Below are 14,469 nucleotides of genomic sequence, written 5' to 3' on the forward strand. Positions count from 1 at the left end.
TAAAGCAGGCGAAAATAAAATTTTATAATGGGGCAACGCTGTCGAAGCACTGCAATTTGATAAAAACAAAACTTTAGTCGGTGCATCTTTTGTGAATTTGATTAAATTTAACATATTTCAAATAGGATTTTCGTTTGGAACATGTTATAGTTTAAAAAATATTCTATAACTTCACTCGAAAATGTATGTTCAAGGCATTGAAGCTATAAAACAATATATGCCTAAAGATAACTCTCAAATTTCTACAAATATTAAGGAAGAGCGAGGCCAAGAATTAAGTACAACCGACACAATGTCATCGGCGGAACGGTATAGGTAATTATATATAATGGTCGACCACCTTATCTATGATTCTACTTGGGCACTGATAAAATTGATTATAAATGCATCATAGTACAAACATTAAAAGGAACCCTTCCAAATGATTAAATAATGACTTTATTTAATTCTTACTTTTTCGGAAATAACTGATTAATTTTCTTTCAATTTTCTTTCAAAATTACTTTCAACTCTCATTTATTAATTTAAAAATAAAAGGGCGTATACTCTTCAATGTTCTATAATTTACATATATATGTACATACCTTTATTACATTTTTTAATTGTATACAGGGAAGAATGGGATAATCTGTTAAAAATTTTGGATGAAGACCCCGAGTATATACGGGAGCAAGCATTAGAAGGTGATTTAAAAGTTTCAAAGTTCCGAAGCATTTATTGGTCATTATTGCTACGAGTTTTAAATCCTAATTACCGTAGTTGGAAAGAACAAAGGGAGATGCAACGGAAGCGGTAGGTAATATTGGTTTTATTTTTACTTTAAACAAGTAAAACCGTAATATTTTTAATTTAAGGTACGAAAAGCTGAAAGACGAATTTATAAAGGACCCTCATGATAATACGTTACCTGATGATAATCCACTGTCACAATCGGAGGAGGTAAGAAAGTAATGAGTTACCATTTATCATTTCTGTAATAAGTTTTATTTATATACTTATAGAGCGTGTGGAACCAATATTTTAGCGACAGAGAACTTTTTGCTGTTATAAGTCAAGATGTTATTCGAACTTTCCCGGGAGTGGACTTCTTTCGTAAGCCGTTAATACAAAATGCCATGGTTTGTTATATTAAAAAAATTAATTATATTGATGTCATTATTAATAATATGTATGAATTCCACAGTGTAACATTCTTTTCTATTACGCACGAGAACATCCGTATATGTGCTACCGGCAAGGTATGCATGAAATCCTTGCACCTCTATTATTTGTTTTCTATGGCGACCAACAGTCACTGCTTCATTTTTCGGAGATAGCTCAAAATCAAACGAGGTAAGGTATATACCTTTAAAATATCAAATGTGTGTATGCTAAAAATGCTCAATGCTTATTACTTCTAGTGAACTTCTTTTAAACGTGCTGGACCCAAATTACTTGGAAGCTGATACTTAGTAAGTTGTCCTAATGTTAAGCATGGGTGCATTTTACGAAAAGGTTATATTTAAATATTAACATTAATTTTAGTCATGTCCAACTATCTATCTGTCTGTCCAAGTTCTTATGTCGAAGCTTCTTTATAGCTTCGGTGCAACCGATGTTAATTTTTTTTTAGTTTTTACAGACATTAAACCATAACTATGTATGTATTCTAAAACACTACATCTATAGATATCTAGTGTAATATTTCAATAATTTAAGCTGTATCACTCTTTAGCTCTTTATTTTCCCGTTTGATGTCATCCATTGAGTCTTACTATCGGATAAAGAATTTCGCACAACCACACGAGCGTTTCCATGCGGAAAGTGAAGTGAGTTTGTAAATAACATTAAAAACTTTAACGTTATAATAATAACTTTTAGACAAATCATGGCATGGGAACCGGTGTAGAAATCATAAGTCAACTTATATCAATTCGTGAGAAGATTCTTGCCAAAGAGGATTTGCATTTGCACAATTACCTTTTGAAACTCGATATACCTTTACATATATTTGGAATGTAAGTGAATTGCAAGTTTTTAACTCTGACATGTTTGTAATATATTTTTCTTGTAGTCGTTGGCTTCGTTTACTCTTCGGTCGAGAATTCGCACTTCTCGATTTGTTGGTGATTTGGGATGCGATATTCGCAGATAGCGACCATTTCGATTTACCAAACTACATTCTAGTGGCAATGCTGATACGCATTCGTGACAAATTGCTGCTCAGCGACCAAACAAGCTGCCTTACATACTTGATGCGCTATCCGACCAACGTCGATGTGAACTTAATTCTGCGTCATGCATTGCACATGCTTATGCCGAAAAGATTTGAACGTCCCATCAATGCGTTTGTCTATTTTACGAACAACAAGCAAAAGGGAGCAATACAAAACTCACGTAGTACGAATTTTAGTAATACCGAGTCTTCCAATAAATCACCAAGAGGTAGTTCAACTTCAAAAGGTGATAATTTTTCAAAAATGGAGCAGCACATAGTAAAACTACAAGCACAAAATGCTGCAGACTCTGCGGCACGGTTACGAAAAGACGTTGCTGATGAAGAAGGCGCCATCGCCGAAGGCCTTTCCAAAAATGTTTGTTCTAATTAGATGGTTAATCTTTAATTCAGCACAACTTATGTAGTTTATTCTCTTTTTATTTAGAGTCAAGAACTGATTAATTTGGAATTAAGGAATGCCGAAACGATAATATCCATAGCACGGAACAAACTCCAATTATATGTAGCCACTATGAAAAAACATATCCAAGGAAATAGCTCGAGAGAGCTATTGCAGGCATTAGATGGTATTGAGGAATTATGTGACTTTCTAGATGTTAAATTTGTGTTTCCCATTCATGCGGCCAGACCACCAATCGATGAAGCACTTGAAGCTAATGAGCAAGTGAGTTCGAAGAAAGGTCGCTGGAAAAATTATAATAGCAGTGAAAGTACAGCTATGCCTAGTGGTGCTGGCACGACAGGCGAACTACGCAAAGAGCTTGAAAAACCACGCAAAACTGTTACAGATAAAGAGTTGCTTTCGGAATTTTCAGCGATTGCGATCAATGCTTATGAACGTCCAGAAGAGAACATTTCATCCAATCCGTCGCATTTGCTTGGCAACAACCGTGAAATTGAACTAATAACGATTGAGCCTTCCGAATGTGTTGTGGAGCCGGTCGTAGACAACCAACCGAGAATTACAAGTAAAGAAGGAACCGAGGCGACAAGTAGTAGCAAGACTTCTCAAAGATCTAAATTAGATCAATGATTGTATATTTATGTACTTAGTACAAATATCCTTCATATCCATAAATTCACAAAATCGTTTTTTATACTTTAAGATCATAGTTTTAATTATATTAAATGCATCAATGCAGTTTTGTTAGTATTTTTTTGAAATATAGTTAAGTCACAAACATTTTCTTTAAACATTGCTTGGAGAGAAACTAATATATTCTGTCTGACGAACATTTTTAGACGCCTACGTACTTATATGGATTTATTTATAGACTTTAGTGACAATGATTTGTATGGTACATTTTGTAGCTGACCGGATTACTCCAATAAAGTTTCTATGAATCAATCGGTAGCGCTTCGGAATCAGGACAACAGAGTCAGTGCTTTATTTTTGTTATAAAAAAGTGGAAAGCGAAATGAGAAGGTATCTGTTGAATTTGGTGCTCTCAATGAAACTACATTTATCCATTAATCATTCTAGGTTTGGTGGCTGATGGTTTTCTAGCATTTTGCCTCGGGTTTGTGATAGAGCTGGGTTCTAGGATTGAGTACCTAAATTTAGTAATTGTATCTTTTACTATTCACAGTACTTCATTGAGCACCATCATGTTTAGGAGCTAAACTTGGAACTGGTGTGGCTTGTAGTAAGACAGGTTTACGTAACCGAAACGGACCCGGATTTTTATCCGAAATAAGCTCTCTGGAGTCTCCGACCTGGACTCAACTTTATCATCCAACTTTGCATGTTATTTATCCAAAGGCGGTCCTTCTGTGTGTAATCTGTTACTGTAACAATTTTGCGAAAAGTTTCCGAGTTTTGGATTAGCTGCGCGATCAAATGTCTATAATTGAATTTCTGGGAAATATGTATCACCTACTTTATCTTCATCTCGTAAATTCTTTGCTGTGATGGCAAAAATAAGCTGACCGTATCCTCAGCGTCTTGATTGGTCCTGTAACCGATTTCGACCGAGTCCAAAATAATTCTAGGGCTGCTTTGTTGCTATGGGAATTATCGCCAATTTCAGGCAAACGCGAAACGCTCTACCAAGTTTTTGACCTCCCTATCCTTCCAACGCAGATACCACCTTGTTGTTTTGTAGCTAATACCTAACCCTTCTTTGGGATAAAGTGCAAAATCAACTGTCATTGAAATCACTTATGCTAATAGCTCCACTATAAATAGCATTCAGTACACGTCTGAAGTTTGTCGAGACGAAATTCCGTCGGTATACTGTTATAGGTTGACTTATTGTAAGAATATTCTACGAGGAACCGATTCGCCTCCAGAGGGGACCTTCCTCTTTCTCTGCTTTGAAGAATATAATATCGCTAATCACTGGAAGGGAGTATCTATCTATATGGGGTTAGATCCTCGAAATAAAAGCCATTGGCCGAATAAAATGCGGGTCAATTCCGGTGTGAAGAACAACTGACTGTTGTGAGAATTGGAAGAAATGGAACTGGAAGGAAGTCAATGGACGTGCTAATAGCTCCACTGTAAATGGCATTCAGTACACGTCTGAAGTTTGTCGAGACCGAAATTCCGTCGGTATATTGTTATAGGTCAACGACTTATTGTAAGAACATTCTCCGAGAACACGATTCGGCTCTAGAGGGGACCTTTCTCTTCCTCTACTTTGATGAATATCATTCCTTACGACTTGTCCCAGCCAGTCGTAAAGTATATTCCGCTTAATGTGGATTAGAATATAAATATAGGTACATACATACTTACATATGTAATGAAAGCAATGGTTTTTGTTGGCCTACGCTTTCACAATGACTCATTGAAGCTCAGCATTCTTATAAATTTAATAATTGTATTTCGGGCCAGAGCGATATTGCACTTCCTTCTTGGTAATGTTGATAAGAGGAATTTACTCGTTTTTCTACTCAGCTAGACAATCCAGAATTCCTACGTTGTATGTTCACATCCATATATCTTTGTTCCTGCCCAAAGTATTGCTGAATTTTAGGATTTAGCTTCGGTCACTTTCTTTAGGGGTACACATATTTAAAACTATTGTACATACATATGTATGTATATGTTTTCCGAGTGTCTTGCAGGTATTTCTCAATGTTTCCCAAAAACACCTACGAACAGCTTATGATTGTATAAAAAGCCATTTTATTTGAGAATTAATTTGCTATGCAAGCCAAGGAATCGATAAAAATACCATTCACTGAACTTTCTGGTATACCAGAGTTCTGTATAAAACATATAGTACATATGTACATATTAGTCATTGAAATCGACGACGACAAGGGCTGCAAAATAGCATGATTACATCACCATCTTTCAGCAGCGATTCTCAAGACCTGTGTTTGTTCCTAAGACAATCGGGTGCACCAAAACAGACTCGGATTTTTATCCGATATTGGACTAACAGGACAGAAAATAAAAAGGGTTCTTAACATTGAAAGTACCAGATTGAGAGCGACTCCTATATTAATATCGAAAAATTTAGATTGCCTACCTAACCTCGCGGACTGCAGGAGACGGTGAAGGGCTTAAGTGGGGTTAAACACGAAGCGAACGTATATTTGGATTAAAGAGGAGGGAAGAAGGCGAAGTTGTGACAGATCTGAAGTTTCTTCATTTGCGTTTATTAGTTTCCGGTAGATAGATGGCGGAGGATAGACACCACGACCATAGATCCGTTGTGTGTGCTCTCTGATCCTTTCGCACTATTTCGTTCTGTCCTAAAACCCTTAGAAAAACTTGTGTCCTTGAAGACTTGATTGGTTTATCGTGACTTTGCTCCGGCTGCATGACTCCGACTTTTCGATGATCAGTGCTTAAATTATGCCCGACCACGCGATTTCCATATTAAGTTAGCAACAGCGCTAAGTTCTTAGTTTCACTTCTAAATACACCTTTAAAGATGAAGTTTTTCTCTAGACAGTCGGGTTTTCGTAACTAGAACGGGTTCGAACTTGTATTCAATGGCTTTCACAATAACAGCATTCCAGAGAGGTAGTGATTTATTCTACTTGAACAATTAATTACTAGTATTAAACTATCGATGTATGTATGTGAGTTTTATGAAACACAGAAATTTGCCTCTAGTCAACAGAAGATAAAGCCAAAATGGAGAAGTAATAATCGAGTTGACAGTTCTTGACCGAGAACAAATTAGGATCAGTAGTATGTCTAGTTTTTATAAAGAAAATTCTTATGCACAAAGAGCTTTACTTTTTACTGCAGTTACCGCACTACAGTCGGCGTCGGGTCTACGTAACCGGAACGGATACGGAATTTTCCTCCAATTCAGGAATACTTCCTGACGCTCCAACAGCAACTTACCGATAGACAGTTTGTCAAATGCCGATACTAGGTATAAAAGAAAATACTCACTTTACTTATTTTCATGCTAATCCAAATGGTTATTTATTACTCTTAGCCAAAGTTAAGGAGGAATTATATACGTAACACTTTTATTTTTTCTGTTTTACTTTTCATAAAATCGTTACTACATGAAAACTATTATAAATGAAGCTTAAAATTTAGTACTAAATGTTTTTCTCTAATTCGCATTGAGAAAAAAAACGAATGATCACAACTGTTAAGGATGTCTAATTAAAATCATAATAGTATCAAAGTAGATAATTAAAAATGCAATTTTTAAAATGTAAATAACTACTACCTCTATAGTAAAAATACTAATGCAAAGGTATTCTTTTTGCTTGAAACAATAAATTTAGTTCTGAACAAATGTTAATGAACAAAATCAATTCATAACCAATAATGATTTATTATAATTGTTATACATTATATTTATAAGGGTATACTGAAAATATTCCTTAACAGTTGTGAAATTGATTATCAAAATAAAGACTAATGTTTAAAAACGTTAAAAAGATGTAAAAAATGCAAATAGCATATACAATCTAGTTATGGCGCATCGCTGGTAACACTCTGATTTGTTTCATTTGTACTTTGCTCATTGTTATCTGGAATGATCGAATCAGAATTCGGCTTTGTAACCGAAGCGCTGCGCTCCCTCATGGCCAACGTTGAGCGCGACGACAACGGTGTCGTATTCGGACTTTGTGTTGATTGAGGGTTTCGCTGTAATGCGCGCATTTCCAAATCATAGACAATTTGCATAATTTTAATTCGACTCTCAGCCGCCAAATCCGAGGGTAATCTTTTTACGGTTTCATTCATACTCTCAAAGAATAAATCGTATGTGTTTCGCTCACGCTTAGCCTGACTTAATACATTGAACTCCAGCTTGCCATTGCGCTGTTCGGATACACGTGAATAGCATATATCAGCATCCGAAGGTGATAGGGATGCAGCTGCGGACAATGGACCGGATAGTATTGTCATATTCTGTCGCGTCTTATTACCCCTCATTTCACGAATCAAGCTAAGCATCTCGGTATGAGCATTAGTCAGTCGAGTAGCCAGTGATGTTTCGGAACCAGATTCATCTGGATTAATGTTTTCCATAGTTTGCTGGATCCTTTATACAAATGTGTTAAGTAAAAGTAAGTCAAAAATATTTACTAGCATATTTGTGGTATTAATATTTACCTATCGTCTAGTATGTGCATTTGATTGTTCTCCTCGGCAATCTCAGTATCCGGATTCTGTAAATAACTGTTGGTCGCTTTTCGATGACTACGCGAATTATGATGAGCTAATGCCAATAAACCTTCAGTCATAACGCGAGTTTTGCAGTATTTGCAATATCCAAAACTCCTATTGCCTTCGGGATCAGCTAAAAGCCATTTATATAACTTAAATTTTCCGATGGCGTTACTTTGCGTAGGTGTGTCCTCCGTTTTTGAATTTTGTGATGCTCCTGTTTCGTTTTGTCGTGTTAGATGCGCGCGTATGTGCATTGCGGTGCATTCATGTTTGGACGCAAATTTGTTAGTGGGTACAAATACGCTTTGTTTACAGTAATTGCAGTAACCGTAGTGCTCCCGTGATTCGGTTTCGCTGAATATTAACCACACATATTGCTTATGCCAATTTTGTGGATTACCACCGGCATCCATTACCGGTTTAACCTCTTCCTCGCTAACTCCACCTTCATCGTGGGGAACATTAAATTGATGCTTTTCGGTTTTCATTCTAAAATATTACCCAAAGTAAGAATGTATTATATTAATGCGTATATGTATCGGTTTTAACGTTTTCACCTTTAGAAGACCAAAGGTTTAGGGTCAAATGACACGTAATACCGATTCTAAAATTGTCTATCATTTATACTCACATATCTCCTTCCGCCAACATCATATTTCTGCGAGCTAGAAATTTTTGAGTTGCGAATTTATGTCGTTCTGTTTTCTCATGTAGAGTAGGCTTATACTGATTTGAAATAACTACACGACAGTATTTACAATAAGTTTGGCCGTTCTTTGTTCGTCGCATCCATGGTACGTTGACAACGCTTTCTCTAGGCTCCTCTCTGAAATAATGACATTTATCAACTGGTGTATTGTTAATATAATTATAATTCAATAAAGAACTTACAAACTGCTGTCTAGCTTTTCCCGCTTCGTATTTTGAATATAAGCACTTTTGGAAAATCTGTGACGTTCAGCTCTTTCGTGTTTGCCTAAATTTAAGTTTTTAATTAGGAGCTGCACTTTACAACATTTACAATAGATATAATCTTCATCCTCTTGGTTTCGCTGATAGCATGGATTTAGTTCAAACCACTCATCTGTATACATCGCTCGTTTGCTATATTGAAGTCGCATGTAAGAGATTTTTAATAATAATAATAATTATTATTATATTTTAAATACCGTTTCAAGACATTGTCGACTGTTGATCGATCACTTTCGTCGGCGTCAAAATTTACGCTATCTCCTTCATTTAACTGCCCAGTTTCATCTTGGTTTTCCAGTTCGTTATTCAGAGTTCCGTTTATTAGTTTTCGCTTCATGGCTTCGCAATGTGATTGTGATTTTTCATGTAGGTTCTTTTTTACCGTTGACAAGCCGTACATAAATCTTTTCTCGCAGTAGGAACAGTAGGCATACTTGGGATCATCTGGGTCAGCACAAATCCATTTATGAAATTTCGTATATTTACTCCAGTCGATTGGCATATTATCATTGACATTTGCTTTGTTACTAAAGACAAAATACAAAAAATAAATTGACTACTTCATAATATTCAAATATATAAATAATACATTTTATCTTTTCTGGCACTATATGCGAATGCGTGCATGTTCTTCTTATGCAATTTCGTCTTTAAATGTTTTCGGCAGCTATGTTTGTCCATTATCACTTTGCAAATCCGACAACACCTTTGCTTACTAGAATTTGGAACTTTATCGAAAAGGCGCCCCTTTAACACTTTACTGTAACATAAAAAATTTAGATATTTTACGGCATAAATAAGCTTATTTATAATACTTTTTGGCACGATTGTCCATTCGTATATTATTTTCATCAATTTCCACGTATCCTGCTGCCTCGAATCCATTTCCACATATTTCTCCCAAATTAATAGAATTTTCTCCATTAACCGTTTGACTATAAAACATCTTCTCGTTAAGTTTGTGTTTAATAGAATTTTCGTGCCTTTGTCTATTGAGGGAAAATTCTACATCGAAAACACAATTGCAGTATTTGCAGTAACCCTTAGTTCCGCACTCATCAGCATGATTCTGACGTACTAACCAGCAGTGTGCTTTTTGCCAATTAGTCCAGTTAAAATCATTCAAATCTTTGGATCTTTCCAAACGTTTTCTTATTAATTCCGTTGAAATTCGCTGTGCATTAAAATCATCAACTTCATTTTTTATGGCAGATAACCCATCTCTAAAAAAAAAAATTGATACTTTATATTGATATTAATACGTTTTTACACCGTGCTTACTCATTAAAGGCCTCCTTGCAAGAATGTAAAAATTGTTCATAGTTATGTTGCCTTTCTTTGTGTATCATTGCCCCATCATGCCTTTGTAGAGAACAAGCACCCTCAACATTCATATCCTTGCCACAATAGAGGCAGAAACCTAGGCGTTTACCCTCAGTTCTACGCAACAACCAGGGATATGTTCTTATCCAATTTTTCCACTTATCACTTAACCCCACATCATCACAATTTGATGTCACGTTGACTTCTTGGTCGTCTTCACTACAGCGTTCAGCTATAGCTTCCAACAAATTCATCGGATCTACATCAACTATAGTGCGTTCTTCAGACTCAATCATCACCTCTGAACTTTCAATATTGTCAGTATAATCAACTGGTTCGTCCTTTATGCTTATATTTCTTAAACACACAAACTCCATTTTATAAATTGAAAAGGATTTATTGCCGCCAATTTTGCTTTGAACGTCGATTTAAGTTTTTGAAACCAAAATATAAAAATTAATTGACCAAAGTATAAAATAACATTTCAGAAATCTCTTTAATATATTCTAACACCTGAGAATATATTAAATATATTTTTCTTAGGACGAAGAGCAAATAATACACTCAAACTTCGTAAACAAGGATAATGCAGAGACAAACTATAAAGCCTAGACAGTATACAAAAATGCTTACAGGCCTTGCCAGATTATTGTAAATTACTTACTCAATTATCTGCAACAGAATTATCGACAGTCTGTTAAGGTTTACATATGTTAAAACTTTGGCGCCTAAGTTCAAAACATGATGTACTAACGCTGCATCCCCACAGGCATTAATTATTTGATATGAAATTCAAATTTATTGTGTTGAAATAGGCAATATTTTTAATGGTAACTTGATTTCTTAACAATAACGTCTGGCATATCAAGCGAGAGTTTGAACTCTTGAATCGTTTACAAAGATTATGAAGATGACAAAACTTAATGAGAAGCGAAAAAGAAAAATTTCTGCACAGACATGTACCCATGCTAATAATTATCATTAAAATTTAACTTGTTTTTCAATTCTTTTTAAGTGCTCATGTACTTCATTACTATTTCCAAAAATTTCTATTGAAACTCACTTTGAAAAATTGCCATCGATAGAACAAATATTTTTATAAAAAAATGTATTTAGAAAAGTATTGCCAAAAATAAGCAATACGCAGTCGGCAGTCTGTTATGGCAATATGAACAGCAATTATTATCGATAAGAAATATTTTCTGTACAGAACAAAATAAAAGTTGCGTGTTATGAGCAAAAATATCACACATCAACTTAGAACTTTTGACTAATAATCGAGATTACCGATTAAAATAAACACGCTCGTGACGTCTGGTTTTTCAAAATTTACTAGGGATTATTGAGCTACACTAATGGAAAATCCCGACTTTATTTTAATTTGTGCAAACAGGATTGAAAAAATTCTTTGATGATATGGAATTCAGTGAATTAAAAAATAAGCAACTAAGGAAGCGTTCAAATCGGAGGAAACACTGTTATAATAAAATGGTTCTTTTTGAATTTTATTTACATATATCTTACATATTGATCGATAAAATGAACCGGAAGGTCGAACGTATTTAAGTTACCCGGATTTTACACGTTCAAGAAAGTTGGAATACACTCTCGCTTTTCGAACTTGATCGCTGTCTTAATCAATTTTTCCATTCAAGTCGTGGTCATGGTTTGCAAACAAATGGTAAGCAAATGTCGGGAATATGAATATTTAATTGTATTCATGGATTGATATTCATACCTAAGAACATACAACTATAATATCATTAATTCCGTGCAAAATTTTCAATTTTTGCATGACGATGGTCACTCTTACATAATTAATCAGGGACTTAACCTAGGGTTGTTATTCAGGTTACTTAGTAACATACTTAAATAAAGCTTTGAACAGCACGTTATCGCGTTATTACCGAAGCAGTATCTCGGAATAAAGCGGCAACTTTACGTCAAATTCTCTCTAAGTTCTAAAATTAGTTCAAAATAAATAAAATGCAAAAGGAATTAATTTATTAATAATACTGTTGATCATTTGAAAATTTAGTTGATAACGCGATGTCAAAATAGAATTTTACACCCCTCAGCGTTGCCGCCGTGTTTATTTAGACATTAGGAATTTTTGACAGTACTTTATTTAGGGACGATAGTTACTTCTCAATTATGATCAAAATGTTATGAATCGAATCGGTGCTTTCACTAATTTTTATCGAATGTACATCTAGATCAACAAAATATAAAGTAAAAGTAAAAAAAAAATATTTGAGTTGACAAAGATATAGTTATTTCGCGCCTGACTTGTCCACCACAAAAGCAAAATATAACTACGTTAAGAACAACGCAAGTTATTCAAAATTTTCGTGTAGGTTGTGCTCTTAGCCTTTGTGTCCATACCATAGACCGTATTCGTCGACCTATTCGAGCAGACCTCAAATAACATTTTGAATATATTCGTAAAATTAATTAATCATTGGAATTGATTCTCTTGCTTTGAATCTTATTTCTTTAGTGCAATTATTAGCAATGTTTTTGTTAATCAAATGAGTCGCTTTTCTACTTAAAATAATTTTTTATTTCATTATACAATTACAGGATAATATTGTAGTTTTTATCACGAACTGACAACTATGAAAATTAAATTTTTTTTAAGACATTAATTTATTTATCATATTTGACTGATCTGTTTTAAAAAGTGTTTTATTCATTTGTTTTTGTTTGAAATGAGTAAACAATATGTGGAACTCCTGTATTAGGGTCAATTACTGCTGACTCCTGAGTTACAGATGCTGTAACCTCTTGAGGATGTGTTGTGGTGGCAGCTACTACCATTGTGGCACCTTCAGTCGTTGTGGATGGCATTGTAATACTACATTCTTGAGCCTCCCTCTCGCATATTGCACGTAATTCAAACTCTGCTATCAATTGCGAAATTCTACCCTTCACTTCTGCCCCCAGCTTCGGTGGTAATGTTTTTACAGTTGCGCAAACACTATCAAAAAATAAGTCAAACGTATCCTTAGCTTGTTGTATAGGCGGAGAGTGCTGTTTTCTCCTTATCAAATAATATTCGTTGAGAGTATTTCGATCTCGGTCAACTCTTTTAAGCAGTTTAAAACGGTCTAGTTTGAAGCTCCTATTAGAATGACTTTCATTAGATTCTGAACCATTTGCATTTTGATGTTTCTGTGATGCTTTCAAATCCTTAGCAGAGTGTTTTTTGAATCGCTTTTCAGAATCTCGCTTTAAATATGTTGAATTATAACAAAAGTTAATTAATTCAATAAACTGAAATTTTCTGTATTTTTTAGAATCTTAAATGATGAACTAAGCAGAACAGTAGTTATGCTGTGATATTTTCATAGCCAATGGTAAAGTTTAAAATTGATTTGTGATATTGTTTACTTACGTCAAAGTCCACTTTGTAATCTGGATCCAACTCAATGGCTTGGCTAAATTCCTGCTCCTCTCCATTAAATTCACGTCTAAGAAACTAACATTAGATTTTAATCATGTAGATTATTTTGTATCATATCTCACTTTCCACATTCCATAAACTCTGGGGCACTTGGTTGTGATGGTTCGCATTCTGTGTCAAATGATTCAAACCCCTGTAGTCTTTGATGTTTATATGAATTTTGGTGGCGCTCTAAATGACTTTTCTTACATACAAGATGTTTGTTACAAACTGTGCATATTCCCACAGATTCGTCTACTTTATCTGCTTTCAGCCAAGGGAAATCCTTTTCCCAACGAGCGCAAAATTTTTGCCGAGGATGTCGCAACTCCGCAAGGTTTTTCCGTACACGAGTTTTTATTAATGGCAATCGCGAAAAGCTGAAATCTTTGACATCAATACTGCTCTTCAAAAACTTTAAATATAATAGAGTACCTTTCCTCCGTGTCGTCCTCGGTAGACATGTTCTTCTCGTTGTCACTCATCAAAATACTTTTTTGGAAAAACTTGTCAAATTAATATACGTTTTATGCAATACTTAATTTAAGTAATGAAAACAAAAAAATTACAATATTTAGTTTATAACACAAAGTTAAGTCTGCAATTGTTTATAGGAATGAAAATCAAAACAAACGATATATTTATGCTGTTATCGATTGCTTTTAAATGTCATAAGGATGTGATTTCTCAAGACAATTAAAATTCAATTATAGACGCCTAGTGTTCATAACCGTAACGATATTCATCATAATCGGTTATTGATGCTATAAATAGCTGATATTTTAAGTCTTAGTTTATGTTATCATTTCGAAAGCGCCAAATCAAAAAATAGCATGAGCAGTGACAAAGAAGTTAAATTGTTACTATATTGAAATATATTCAAAATGAAACTCACAAGAATCAATA

The 14,469-nt window shown here is 34.6% G+C and overlaps 3 protein-coding genes across 3 annotated transcripts; 1 reads left to right on the top strand and 2 right to left on the bottom strand.

The window, feature by feature from the left end:
* Nucleotides 1–43: 43 nt before the first annotated feature.
* Nucleotides 44–3,596, top strand: LOC126754101 (TBC1 domain family member 5). Its single transcript, XM_050466010.1, has 10 exons — nt 44–315; nt 613–792; nt 855–939; nt 1,002–1,118; nt 1,184–1,332; nt 1,401–1,451; nt 1,715–1,808; nt 1,861–1,997; nt 2,054–2,573; nt 2,643–3,596. Exons 1-10 carry the CDS (start codon nt 182–184, stop codon nt 3,249–3,251), a joined length of 2,076 nt encoding a protein of 691 aa, XP_050321967.1. The 5' UTR covers nt 44–181; the 3' UTR covers nt 3,252–3,596.
* A 2,985-nt stretch (nt 3,597–6,581) lies between these two features.
* LOC126754095 (protein suppressor of variegation 3-7) lies at nt 6,582–10,713 on the bottom strand. The gene is made up of 8 exons (XM_050465997.1): nt 10,077–10,713; nt 9,611–10,018; nt 9,385–9,555; nt 8,993–9,322; nt 8,715–8,927; nt 8,455–8,649; nt 7,767–8,312; nt 6,582–7,695 (listed from the first exon to the last, which is right to left on the bottom strand). The coding sequence occupies exons 1-8, from the start codon at nt 10,493–10,495 to the stop codon at nt 7,119–7,121; spliced, it is 2,859 nt and encodes a 952-aa protein (XP_050321954.1). The 5' UTR covers nt 10,496–10,713; the 3' UTR covers nt 6,582–7,118.
* A 2,030-nt stretch (nt 10,714–12,743) lies between these two features.
* LOC126755929 (protein suppressor of variegation 3-7-like) lies at nt 12,744–14,280 on the bottom strand. The gene is made up of 4 exons (XM_050468661.1): nt 13,999–14,280; nt 13,647–13,943; nt 13,516–13,591; nt 12,744–13,349 (listed from the first exon to the last, which is right to left on the bottom strand). The coding sequence occupies exons 1-4, from the start codon at nt 14,046–14,048 to the stop codon at nt 12,807–12,809; spliced, it is 966 nt and encodes a 321-aa protein (XP_050324618.1). The 5' UTR covers nt 14,049–14,280; the 3' UTR covers nt 12,744–12,806.
* Nucleotides 14,281–14,469: the final 189 nt, after the last annotated feature.

Source organism: Bactrocera neohumeralis, chromosome 2 (assembly GCF_024586455.1).
Source record: "Bactrocera neohumeralis isolate Rockhampton chromosome 2, APGP_CSIRO_Bneo_wtdbg2-racon-allhic-juicebox.fasta_v2, whole genome shotgun sequence".
Taxonomy (NCBI): Eukaryota; Metazoa; Arthropoda; class Insecta; order Diptera; family Tephritidae; genus Bactrocera; species Bactrocera neohumeralis.